Source organism: Protopterus annectens, chromosome 2.part1, assembly GCF_019279795.1.
Source record: "Protopterus annectens isolate FY-2018-M chromosome 2.part1, PAN1.0, whole genome shotgun sequence".
Lineage (NCBI taxonomy): Eukaryota > Metazoa > Chordata > Ceratodontiformes > Protopteridae > Protopterus > Protopterus annectens.
In genome coordinates, this window is record NC_056729.1 from 1,575,398,627 (window position 1) to 1,575,411,374 (window position 12,748).

The 12,748-nt window shown below is 40.5% G+C and overlaps 1 protein-coding gene across 3 annotated transcripts in view; it reads right to left on the reverse strand.

The window, feature by feature from the left end:
• Positions 1-12,748, reverse strand: part of ACOT7 (acyl-CoA thioesterase 7) — a 2,743,423-nt gene that overhangs the window by 1,192,484 nt on the left and 1,538,191 nt on the right. For 2 of the 3 annotated variants that reach the window (XM_044063019.1, XM_044063021.1), the window contains exon 6: positions 4,365-4,379. The exons of the other annotated variant lie outside the window; for it this stretch is intronic. In XM_044063019.1, coding sequence (XP_043918954.1) covers positions 4,365-4,379 — 15 coding nt within the window. The remainder of the gene's footprint in view (positions 1-4,364; positions 4,380-12,748) is intronic. 3 annotated transcript variants of the gene reach the window in all.

The following is a 12,748-nucleotide window of genomic DNA, read 5'->3' on the forward strand; positions in this document are numbered from 1 at the left end:
CACTTCCACTCTTGACTGGTTCTCCAACTATCTTACAAACAGACAACAATCCACCAAGTCGCTACACCCCCTTTCACCTTTTCTCACTACTGCCACTGGAGTTCCCCAAGGATCAATCCTGGGATCTCTTCTTTTCAGCGTCTTCATTAATAACTTTCACTCCGCTATCACACATGGATCCACAGTACAACACAAAGACAATTCTACTATTATATGCTCTGGTACCTCAGAAACAGAACTTCTGGCCACGACCCAAAATCCTTTTTCCACTACTGAATCTTGGATGACCAATAATCACCTTGTCCTTAACCCCAATAAAACCAAACTCTTGATCTCTACACCTAAAAAGAAAATACCCTTAACAAATCAAGTTTTACTACCTACTCATCCAACAAAACAGCCACAGAGGTACTCCCCCCATACCAAACTACTTGTCGTTACTATAGATGATAACTTAACATTCAACCAACACATCCACAACAACATCAAAGAAACACATCAAAAACTTGGAACCCTCTATAAACATAAACACTTCTTAAATTTCTCTATAGGGTCATAGGTAGGTACTAGGCTATCGGCCCAAGGGCCTACGTAAGCCTAGCCAACAAGGTTCCATGGCTTACGCCACCCAAGAAAGTTATTTTCCTGTACCACTGTCGAGCAGAGACACAGAAGTGATCCCCGGGGTGTATTTCCTATTTCCCATCCACTCATCAAGATTTTTCTTGAAGAGTGCTTATGAAGAACTTTGCTTGACATAGATGGGTAGCTTGTACCAGAGTATAGGAAGTCTCTGGGACATGAATCTATCCCTCCAGCGTGTCCTATTTATTGTGGTAACAAGGTTTAGGTCCCTAGAGTGTGTAGCTCGGAGGGATTGGGATTTCTTTAGATGTAGCATGTCCAACAGCTCTGGGTTTGACATAGATTTATATGTTAGGCAGAGATCACCTCGGAGTAGGCGATATGCTATGGAGTAAAGCTGGAGTTTTTGACACGGTCAGTGTAGGGCATTTGTTTGAGGCCAGTAATCCTCTCTGTGAGGTACTTCTGTGGCCTTTCCAGCTGCTGCAGATGTCTTGTGAGGTACATTCTAAAAGGGGCATTGTACTCTGTAATGGGTCTAGAGTAGAGGGGAACAATGACCTCTTTTTTCCTGGATGAGAACCCTTTTATGATGAGGTGTGCCACGTAGAAGGTCTTCCTGACTACTGTGGCAATGTGACTATCAAAGGAGAGACTACTTTCCACCTGGGTCCCAAGGTCTCATCATGCATTAAGTAGATTGCTGCATATGTGGTAGTTTATGGATACAGAGTTTTTACCAAAGGGGATGACCCTGCACTTTTTGGCATTGAGCTTGAGGCCATGGCTCTGACACCAGGCATCTGTCTCAGTGAGGCCCTTCTGTAGGCTGTCCACATCATTTGGGGACTTGACTATGGCTCCAAGTTTTCAGTCATCTGCGAACTTCGTTAGCCAGAGGCCTTCTGTGTTAGCCTGTACTTCGGAGAAGTAGATACCAAACAGGAGAGGTCCCAGGAGAGAACCCTGTGGTACTCCACTTGTCACTGCTTTGAGGTCAGATTTGGAGTCTGCAACTTTTACAGTTTAGTTTCTGTCAGTGAGCCAGTTAGCAACCCATCTTGTGACGTAGGGATTTATAACTAGTTTAGTGAGTTTAGCTATAATTCCACAATGGGGGATGGTGCCGAAAGCCTTGGCGAGGTCAAGCTAGGCTGTGTGAACCACCTTACCCTCATCCACGGCTTTGGTGACTGTCTCAAAGAAGTCAATCAGGTTCAGGAGGCATGATCTGCCTTTCACAAACCCGAAATGGGTGGGATCCAGGGTTTGGAGGTTACCATTGTCTTTGTTTATGAGTTCCATGATGATATGTTCCATGGCCTTGCAGACCAGGCTCGTCAGGCTAATAGGTCGATAGTTCCCGGGATCAGTGGTGGCTCCACCTTTGTGGAATGGGATAATTGTTGCTGTGCGCCAGTCAGTGGGCACAAAGCCTGATGCGAGGCTATTATTGAACATAAGCTACTAGAAAAACACTTACCCAAACTTTCCTCCTACCCTCTCTCCTCTACAGTGCCCCCATTCTTACAAACATCCAGCCCTGCTTAAAAACTAAGATGGATTCCTGCTACAACAAAATTGCCAAGTTTGTGACACGTGCAAAATACTCTTCCCATCACTATCGTTCTTTACAATCCCTATACTGGCTTGAACTACCACAACATCTTACACACATACAACTATACAGTGCACAAAATTATGTATAAACCTCTTGAGTGCCCATCTCTCACATCCCTTCTAACTCTCTATCAACCAAATAGGCATCTCAGATCTGAAAACCAATCTCTTCTCTAAGTAAATAGACCAAAACTCCCTGTAGGTCAGTATCTCTATTCTTTCACTGTTACCAAAGTCTGGAATGGTCTTCCACCTTCTCTTAGGACCATTAATAGTTCCCCCAAATTCAAAAACACCTTACATCAACATCACTCTTCTCAATGGCTCTGCCCTTGTACCATCTCCAATTCCTCTAAAACCTGATTTCCTACTTGACCCCCTCTAAACCTATACTTCTCACTGCCTCCCTCTCGGTGTCACACTTGGCATATCTACTTTTACCCTACTTGTCTCACATGACATATGCACAATAGTATAGTTATCCATGCTTGTTTCATGTACATTTTATAATCTATTCTTCTTAATCTTTCCACCATAAATGTACTATAAACATACAGTTGTATCTGTTCTCTCTGTTAAATCCTTACATATTATATACCTGACCTTGAACCAAAGCTGATTTTGCAACTTGCAATGGTAACAATTTTATAATGTCCCAATGAATATTATGATAAATACTCTGTCTGTAACTTAGCTACAATTTGTAAACTCTTTTTAACATATTTTATATCTTCCTGTATATTTGTTTTACGATCTGAAGAAGGCAAATTGCAGAAAGCGCTTATCGGACTTAGAAGGACTGTGTTTTATTATTTTACTCGCTTTTGGAATAAATATTACCTTTTTACATTTGTTTTGGAATCTTTGCCATGGTGGTATACCAAAGGTTTTTCTGCTTTGTATATTTGTTTGGGGGTTTTTCATGTTTAACAAATTTATATATTTTTATATAATTGTTCGGAGCTTTTCTCCCCGGGCCTTCACTGAAAATGGGTTCATTTCAGCCCAGTGGACTTTCCCGGTCAACAAACGCAAATAAATAAATAAAAAAATGTGAAATGGTCTTTTAGCAGAGACACGAGGAATGAAACTGATTAAGGAATTCAAAACTCTTAAAACGATGCAAGGATAAGCAGTAGTTCAGAAATAATGGCAAATGAAAAGACAAAGTAGTTTCCTAGCAGTCAAAGAAAAACAGCATATAGAACAGGTGTAATGGCCAATTACCTGTGTAGATATTATTTATTTTATACAGAAATACGAATACACTAAAATTCCTACTAATTCACAAACAGCTAGGTATTCATTTCCTAAAACTATTGAACTAATTTGCTAGAAATAACTCATGTTAATTGCATGATTACTGAGTAAGTAAAAGGCATGCATTAAATATATACTATGATTTACTTTGTTTTAATATTTTGGTTTTCCACCCTTAGAGTGACCAGCAAGTGTCCCTCCTGGTCACCTCATTGGCTCATTCTTTCCCCTGTGGGACAATAATCTAATGGCCCATTCATTACTCCCAAGGCAAGAACCACGCACCAAGAATATTGCAGTCATATACTGCATAAGGTTGGGCTTTTTGCTAACTCCCTCCCCTAGCCTTAGTGGTGAATTCCACATACTACTGGCCATGTCAGGGAGAACACATGATTCCATGCATGCTAATCCCTGGTATGTAGAACACTCCTAATGCAAGCAAGGTCATCATGGACAAGCCTGTAGATCAACTATGATCTTTTCTGCAAAGGTAAGGGGGCTGACATGTGCCACTCATCTCCCTCCTCCTCCATGCCACCTCCTCTAGTAGAACCCAGGTCACTATTGCAGAAATCAGGGCTTTGTCCCCCCCTTAGTCAGCTGAGCTGGATGTGTGGTCTCGGTTTTGATATCTACACCTGATTAGTATGGCCCCACACCAATGCAACAAACTTGAACACTTTTTTCCACAACAATCTTCAAAACAAATAAAGTAATAAACAGCAACTGGTGAAAATATAATTATCCATTTCTCACAAGTACACATTTTCTCCATTAGCTAACATGTTAAGAGAAAATGACTTAAAACTATTGGAAACAGGAAAATATTTTATCAGATGGTTGAACACACTTCTAACATTCAATTAAAAGGTGAAAGCAGCTGTTGTCTGTCTTACCTTTAGTATGTCTGTCTGCATTGCAAATAAAATGAAAGCAAAGAAAAACGTGACAGTCAGAAATAAGTTAGTTACTGCTTTAACCTTGTTATACTGCAAAAATAATCTGTAGTGCTTATGATATATAATTAATGATAAATTTAACAGAAAGTTTATATGCAGTTACTACAGTGTGGCACTGTATAAGGCATCCTGTGTTCAGACACCTACAACATATTCAGTCTAACACACAATCAAATACAACAGAGTTCAAAACTGACCACACTGACGCTAACATACAAACTACAACTCTGCATTCCCTGAGAAGACTTACAAGAAATTAACAACAGTAATGTCATTGAGTACATTACTATGCCACCTCATCCCCATATGGAAACAGCAACCTTGTGCGCAAATTACACATTTTACCATTCTTACAACATGGGATACAATTCATGGTTACAGTCTGGACACAACATGCTAAGTGGGGATGCTGACTCATCAATTAATCCAAAAAGCCATAATTCATTGAAAGACACTGAACCTGTGAAATATGCTGCTGGCTAAACATTGCACTATGAGTACCATGTGGCATGACCAGCATACACTACAAATGTATTTTACATTTATTTAAATAACTCTCAAAGCACTATGCAGATTAAAAAGCAGCTTCCCCAAATACAAGAGCAGAGAACACAAAGCAATAGTGAAAGTAGATGATATGATGGCAAGGAGGAGACTGGACATCCTATGTTCATAGTTCATAAGTTCGTATTAAGTTAACTGCCCTTGTGGGCCATTTTAAGCCTAGCTAATCATTCCATTTGAGAATAAAACCCTGCACCTTGTGCCTGTAAATTAAGTGCCTTAGCCATTTTCCTAACCCCAACTCCCAAATGTTCTACTTGTATCCAGATTATATCACCTCAGGTAGGACTTGAACCACAATCCTTGGCTTAAGAGGAAAATGCCTTATCCAGTAGGCCACTGCATTAGTGTGCAGGAAACAAAGTGGAATAACACAGCAGGAAAGCTATTTAGTTTGGGATTCAGAGTCTACTAGTCACAGAGAGGGCAAGACTAAAAATGGTGTGAGAACTGTGGTGGAGAGTTTTCTGAAAACAGTGAGGGATATCATCAGAATAAGAGATAGACCTGTAGCGATCAGACTCAATGTAAAGATAGGGCAGTATTCATAATCTCAGCCTATATTCCAAAGCAGGGTTGTGATAGTGAGGAAAAGACTGCATTCACGTAGCAGTTGCAGTACCTACTACATAAAGCACATCACTTGGTGTTGAAAGTGGGGGACCTCAATGCTGATATTGGGACAGACAGAACAGAATATGGGGACTGCCTGGGTCCACAAGGGTATTGGAAAGTAATACAGAAAGAGATGTGAATCTAGTCTTCATTTTAGCAAATGGCTTAATGGTGGCCTAACACATGGTTCACCAATAGAAACAGTCACAAGATCATTTACAAGACTGTCCAACATATCACTCAGGGAGACGTCCTCCTACTAAGGAAGCACTGGAATAGAAACAGAAGCTGCAAAGTCATCCCCAGTGCAGCAGTCAGTAACACCACAACAAACTACTGATGACCACAATCATCTGCATGCAGTGGAGAGGGAAGGCTCCAAGGCCAACAGAGATGAGGTTAAAAACCTGGAAATTGACTGGAGTGAAAAATCAGAGATCAAGGAAATACTCAGGGCTTTACCTCCTCAGGAAGAAGAGGAAATAGGTGCAGTCGAAGAATGGTAGCATATCAAAACAGCATGTACAAAGACTATAAAACGAATATGCAGCAGGGCCAGGAATGGAAATAAGGTACATAACAAAACCCAGTAGTGGAATGCAGAAGCCCAGGAAGTTATTAAAAGAAAGGAGGAGTGCAGGAAAAAGTAGGAGATAGAAAAAATGGTCCAAAATAAGAAGGACTACTGGTTGGCTAAGGGAACAAAGAACAAGGCATTAGAGGAACCCTATTAGTTTCTGGAAAGTTACTCAGTAGAGGACACAAAGACATTTTCCCAGGTTGCAAGGAAAATACAGAAATATAAAGAAGATAGTCATCAGACACCATTCATAAGTGACATCAGAGAACATCAAAGGCAGATGAAAGGAGTACATACAACAGCTTCTGAATAAAGAACACCCAAAAGAAGCTGTACTGCCCTATACACGGCTTACAATGAAAGAGGAAGAAAAGCCCACCCTAGAAGAAGTAAGAACAGCAATAAGGAAAATTAAGTCAGAGAAAGCAGTAGATTCACATTAGGTCATGACAGATAAGATCAAGATGCTGGGTAGGTTAGGGGAGGAATGACTTCTAAGGGTTCTCATAGCATATGGAGAGAAAGGTGCATTAAAGATAACTGAAAAGTAAGCACTCTAGTGCCACTGTACAAGAACAAAGAGGGCATTCAAAACCATGGGCAGTACAGAAGTACAAAAATCCTGTCACTGCAAGAAAGTGCTTGAAAGGGAGACTGATAAATGAATACACAGACTAGCTGAAAGTCAGATGGGAGATAAGCAGATTGGATTCAGATTAGAATGCAGCACAACTGACCTGATGATAGCAGCAAGACAGATAATACAAAAGAAGCTAGATACAAGGAAAGGGTCCAAATAGGCATTCCTAGACTTGGAGAAAGCATATCACAACTTCCCAAAAAAGCTGATTTAGGCAGTCCTGTGAAGGTTCACAAGCCCAGAAACATTCAAATAAAGCTTAGATGATGAGCTTTTCCACAGCTAATCCAACTAACCATAGGTGCCAAGCATTGAAAAGTTTATTTCCTTTAATGCCTTTAATGTATTTTTGCAATTAATTTTTAGTCTAAGTAAAAAATAAAAATCATAAAAACAAAACTTGATAGGCCAGTCTCCTTTCTCAAGTAGTATTTTATTTCATCGGCAGGTGAGCACTGTTGTAAAATCCATTTTGACAGTCTGTGATTTTGTTACAGGCTTTTATTTGCATACAGTATTGAAAATTATACATTTTCTATTCATTGTTAGAAAACTTCAGGCTAACAAACTGATTGGTATTAATAATTAGATAAACATGATATTATAATGACAAAACTCATGAAATTTCTGACTGGACCTTCAGTGACTTTTACAAAACTTTACTGGAGAATTCCATAAACCAACAAAATGTTGTATGTAAGTTGGCCACGCTATCTCGGTTGGAGAAAGTTGTTGCCATATTACTGGTCCATTTTGGCGACTGAGGGGGGGTTTGCTAGGTGGAAAATTAAGCTTAGCTGATTGGCCTAATATGGTGGTGAATTTTCCTATGATACGCTTACTACTTGAAGTATACTGATAGGGCCATGGTTTTGGCAGGAATATACTGTTTACTGTAATTTGCTGGGGGCTGATCAATCGTTGAAACATAACGCAGGCTAGGGTAATTGGTTGACAAGTATGGATAGGACCATGGTAGTGGTGGGAATAAACTGTTAGTTTGTGATTTGTTGGGGGGGTTAACAAATGGCTGGAATCTGACATAGGTACATGCAATTGGTAGAATGGGTGGTGCGCGTGAAAACTATTGCTGGATTCTGATATGTTACAAAACTGCAAATGGCGGCAGGTGCTGGAGTTACCTGTTGTCACTTTTAGAAAACATGCTTAAATGGATGGCTTGTGTTAGGGCACAAGAATAGCTAACCAATTGGTTACTCTGCAGCATTCTTATGGGGAAGATTATTGGTGCATGGGTACTTAATTTAAATGGTCTACCTTCAATATAAACTGCCAATGCGGGAGCTTAGTTTTGTAGTCATTGACTCGCTGTAAATTGGGCCCTGGCTTCTGCGCTACTCATGAGCTGGTGGGTGAATGCATACTACCAATCGTGGAAAACTAAATATCTTATGACTATCAGTTCTCTCTCGTGTTATTATGCCTAAAACTATGTATAGAGGTTGTGGCCGTACCTAAAATTAATGATTGCAAATTGGAAAAACTAGAAAAACTGAAAACTTGAAAAAATGAAACTCTACAATAAAGGGTCTGTAATTCTCTACAATTATCAGCAAATTGGAGCCCTGTTGACCCCAGAACACTACACAACAGTGCATAGAATTGGGACAAGAAACAACCATAAATAGCCATAAAAGTAGAACACACAAATGAAGATCATGTAAAGCATGAGTACCGGCTGCTAATCAAAATACTAAAGACTAGGATGAATGCGGAAGCTCGATTGCTGGAAATCAAATCAATTAAACAAATAAATCAAATAAACTACTTGTTTTGTTTTTTTTCCAGAATCTCTTTATTTCAATTTTCTTTTTTTCCAAATAACAACAACAATACAATAACTCAAAAACACAAATAAACAATACAAATACATATCTAAAGAAAACAGACAACTACATGTTGCTCTACCTTGAGGGCACTGGTGGAAATAGCTGGGAGGCTGTTTTAGATGTAAGATGGGAAACAAGTAGCTAAACCAGCACACCTTAAACTTTTTTGAAGCCATTTATTACTGTAAATGCAGCCCCATGTTTCGAGAAAGTTTTTTTTTTCTCAATCTCAGTGAGGCTTTGGCAATGTGAACTCAAACCAAAATTAGTATCTATCAAAATTTTTATATATGTAAATACATATAAAACTGATCAGTCACAGCATGAAATTATGGAAAGCGTAGTGGAAGCTAGGTTAAGAATAGAGGTGATGATTAGTGATCAGCAGTATGGGTTCATGCCAGGAAAGAGCACTACAGATGCGATGTTTGCTCTGACAGTGTTGATGGAGAAGTACAGAGAAGGTCAGAAGGAGTTGCATTGTGTCTTTGTGGTCTTAGAGAAAGCATATGACAGGGTGCATAGAGAGGAGTTGTGGTATTGTATGAGGAAGTCGGGAGTGGCAGAGAAGTATGTAAGAGAGGTACAGAATATGTACAAGGGTAGTGTGACAGCGGTGAGATCTGCAGTGGGAGTGACAGATGCGTTTAAGGTGGAGGTGGGATTACATCAAGGATCAGCTCTGAGCCCTTTCTTATTTGAACTGGTGATGGACAGGTTGACAGACGAGATCAGACAGGAGTCCCCGTGGACTATGATGTTTGCAGGTGACATTGTGATATGTAGTGAGAGTAGGGAACAGGTTGAGAAGACCCTGGAGAGGTGGAGATATGCTCTAGAAAGGAGAGGAATGAAGGTCAGCCGGACTAAGATGGAATATATGTGTGTGAATGAAAGGGAGGACAGAGGAATGGTGAGGATGCAAGGAGTAGAGTTGGCAAAGGTGGATGAATTTAAATACTTGGTATCAACAGTTCAGAGTAATGGAGAGTGTGGAAGAGAGGTGAAGAAGAGAGTACAGGCAGGGTGGAGAAAAGTGTCAGAAGTGATTTGTGACAGATGAGTATCAGTAAGACTGAAAGGGAAGGTCTACAAAAGGGTAGCTAGACCAGCTATGTTATATGGGTTGGAGACAGTGGCTTTGACAAAAAGGCAGGAGTCAGAGCTGATTTGCACTGGGTGTGACGAGGGTAGACAGGATTAGGAATAAGTATATTAGAGGGTCAGCCCAGGTTGGACAGCTTGGAGACAAAGCCAGAGAGGCGAGATTGCATTGGTTTGGATGTGCTGAGGAGGGATGCTGGGTATATTGGGAAAAGGATGCTAAGGATAAAGCTGCCAGGTAAGAGGAAAAGAGGAAGGCCTAAGATAAGGTTTATGGATGTGGTTAGAGAGGACATGCAGGTGCATGGTGTGACAGAGCAAGATGCAGAGGACAAGAAGAAATGGAAACAGGTGATCCGCTGTGGCGACCCCTAACCGGGAAAAGCCAAAAGAAGAAGAAGAAGAAATACATATATTTAAATAAAGAAATAGAAAATTACAAAAAATGTACAGCAGTACTAGTGGTATTAGGGGTTAGTTAAAGGCAATGCTAGTGCTAGGATTTTACTTTACCTTCTGATTACAGTGCTTTCGTTATGATGCTTCCTCAAACCACTATACGTTTTTTTCTACTTTTTCAACTGGCACAAAGTGTAGGACTTCATACCCCCTACTTTGTTGGGGAATCGCATCACTGTGGTTGTGTCCATAACCACTAGAAGACGACCCAGAATCCAAAGGTGATGAGGGACTTTCAAGGCATGCAAAAATCTCCTAGATATTGATGTGCTCCAATGTGTCCTTGGGTCCACAAATGGGTAGCACTTGCATTCCCACTGTTACAGCTCCCCAGGTGAAGTTGCAAAAATCTGTCTGGACAGATTATACTGGCATAGGGGGCAGAAGTCCTGGATTGATACTCAACTGATCACTACACCACAGTAATTCTTATGTGATGAAGGACAGCACCAGCAGCTAGGATTCAAGGAAAGGGTGTGTTGAGTTCAACAATTTCAGACATACCATTGGATTTTTCTCATGAGAAAATGAGCCATGGAAGCCAACAGTCTAAATATTTCCAAGAACTCTCTCCCCAAGGCAACATTCCCCTGGGAAAATTCCTGAAACACCATCTGGTAGGACAGGACCCTTGATTCAGGCAGAAAAGCCAGATTCCTGTTGTAGTCTATTAAGCACCCCAGAAAGATGAATCTTTGTGAGGGTGATAAGCATGACTGCATGAAGTTCATCTTGAACCCTAGATGGGACAGTTAGGATGAGACTTCCTGTAGTGACTCCATACAGATGGATGAAAACTCTGCACACATTAGCAAGTCGTCCAAGTAGGGGAAAAAAGTGAATGCCCACAGTCCATCAGTGGGCCACTACCAGAGCAAGGCATTTGGGAAACACTTGGGTTGCAGTGGCCCAACGGGCAATACGGAACCAGACACAACAAATCTCAGATATCCCCCGAAACAATGATCCCTGGAGAATTGAAGAAAGGCATCCATCAAGACCAGGGTCACTGTGAAAGGTCTATATCAGAAGATTGAAGTTTCAAAACTTTGAATCTGATATGGTCGACACCATACGATTGAAGTCTTGAAACTTCAAATCTTTTAACAGAGATCTCCGTACAGCACAGAAAGGGAAGATTTCCCTTTTCTGCACTATAGTGCGATCTCGGAGTTGGTATATTTAAGTAGTGGGGGGTGTTGGGGGTGCAGGGTGCTTGCCCCCCTGTTTAGAGTGTTTAAATGGTTTGTTTTTGTAGGTTGTTATGTTTTATTACATTTTTGATGTTTCAAAACTTCGATTATATGGTGTTGACCATATCAGATTTGAAGTTTTAAAACTTTGATAATGTAATATAGACCCTACTGTGAAAAAGTGGTTCAGAAACAGGAAAAATCACTCTGAAGGGTGAGCATCTTGAATTTGGGGACCTTAACCAATGTATTCAAAAAGAAAAGTCCCACACCAGTCTGTATGACTGCTGCTTTTGGGGAACCAAGAAAATACTAGAGATGAAATCTCTCATTCTTTCTGAATAAAGGACTGGTTCTATGACCCTGACTCCAGCATGTTATGGAGAATAAGAGGGAATAACAGACGCTAGACTGGGAAGATGAGGGAGAACCCCCCTGAAAGGAGGTGGAAATCTTTTACATTCATCTGAAGCCTCTGACAACAATGTTTAGCACCAGTCTGTTGGAAACCACTGATGGCCTGGCATCCTTGTAGAGAGCTAACTTGAGAGATTAGGCACCCAATGGTGGACATGATAAAGATGGAGGGAAGGGCTAGCCTTTCAAGGAGTTGTTGTCCTGCTATTTCCTTTTATTGCCTTGGATACTGTTCAGCTTGAACGTCTGCTTGTTAGGCCGCCGAAAATTATTTTGCTTGAACGAGAAGAACTTGGGAATATAAAGCATTTGTGATACTCCTTCCATCAATGAACCTCTGTCATCCCAGTTTTTAAGGCTCGGATTAGGCTGTACCAAGCACACAATCAGACTCAAAAGGAGCACTTGTAATTTCATTTTTTAACTAATCAAAAACAATTCTGAAAATGCAATCAAACATACCGGCTAACCACCACTGACAATGCTGCATTTCTAGAAATAGTATCAGCCCCTCAAGACAATTTTTAGAGTATGTTTTGACATCAGAAACAATACTTTTAACATAGATATTTTGCTGTCTAGGCAATGATGCAGCAAACTGTGCATTTATCTCATCACAAACTCCCATATAAAACTTGGGTAGTTAAACACTTTAAAAAGCTAATGTGCTGGACTGCACCAGATACTTTCCCTAAGATTCTAGCCACTTGCCTAGTTAATCTGAGGGACTGAGCACAACAAAGATATGGTTTTCTTATTGCCAAAGGTCAATGGGGACACCAAAGCAAGGTCTGCACACAAAAGGGCTTTGCAGGCCAAGCAAGTTAGAGCATACCCAAAATTTCTTAAACCCTTTTTTAGGCAAAGCTCAATGAAAAGAGAAGAACTACACAGCTATC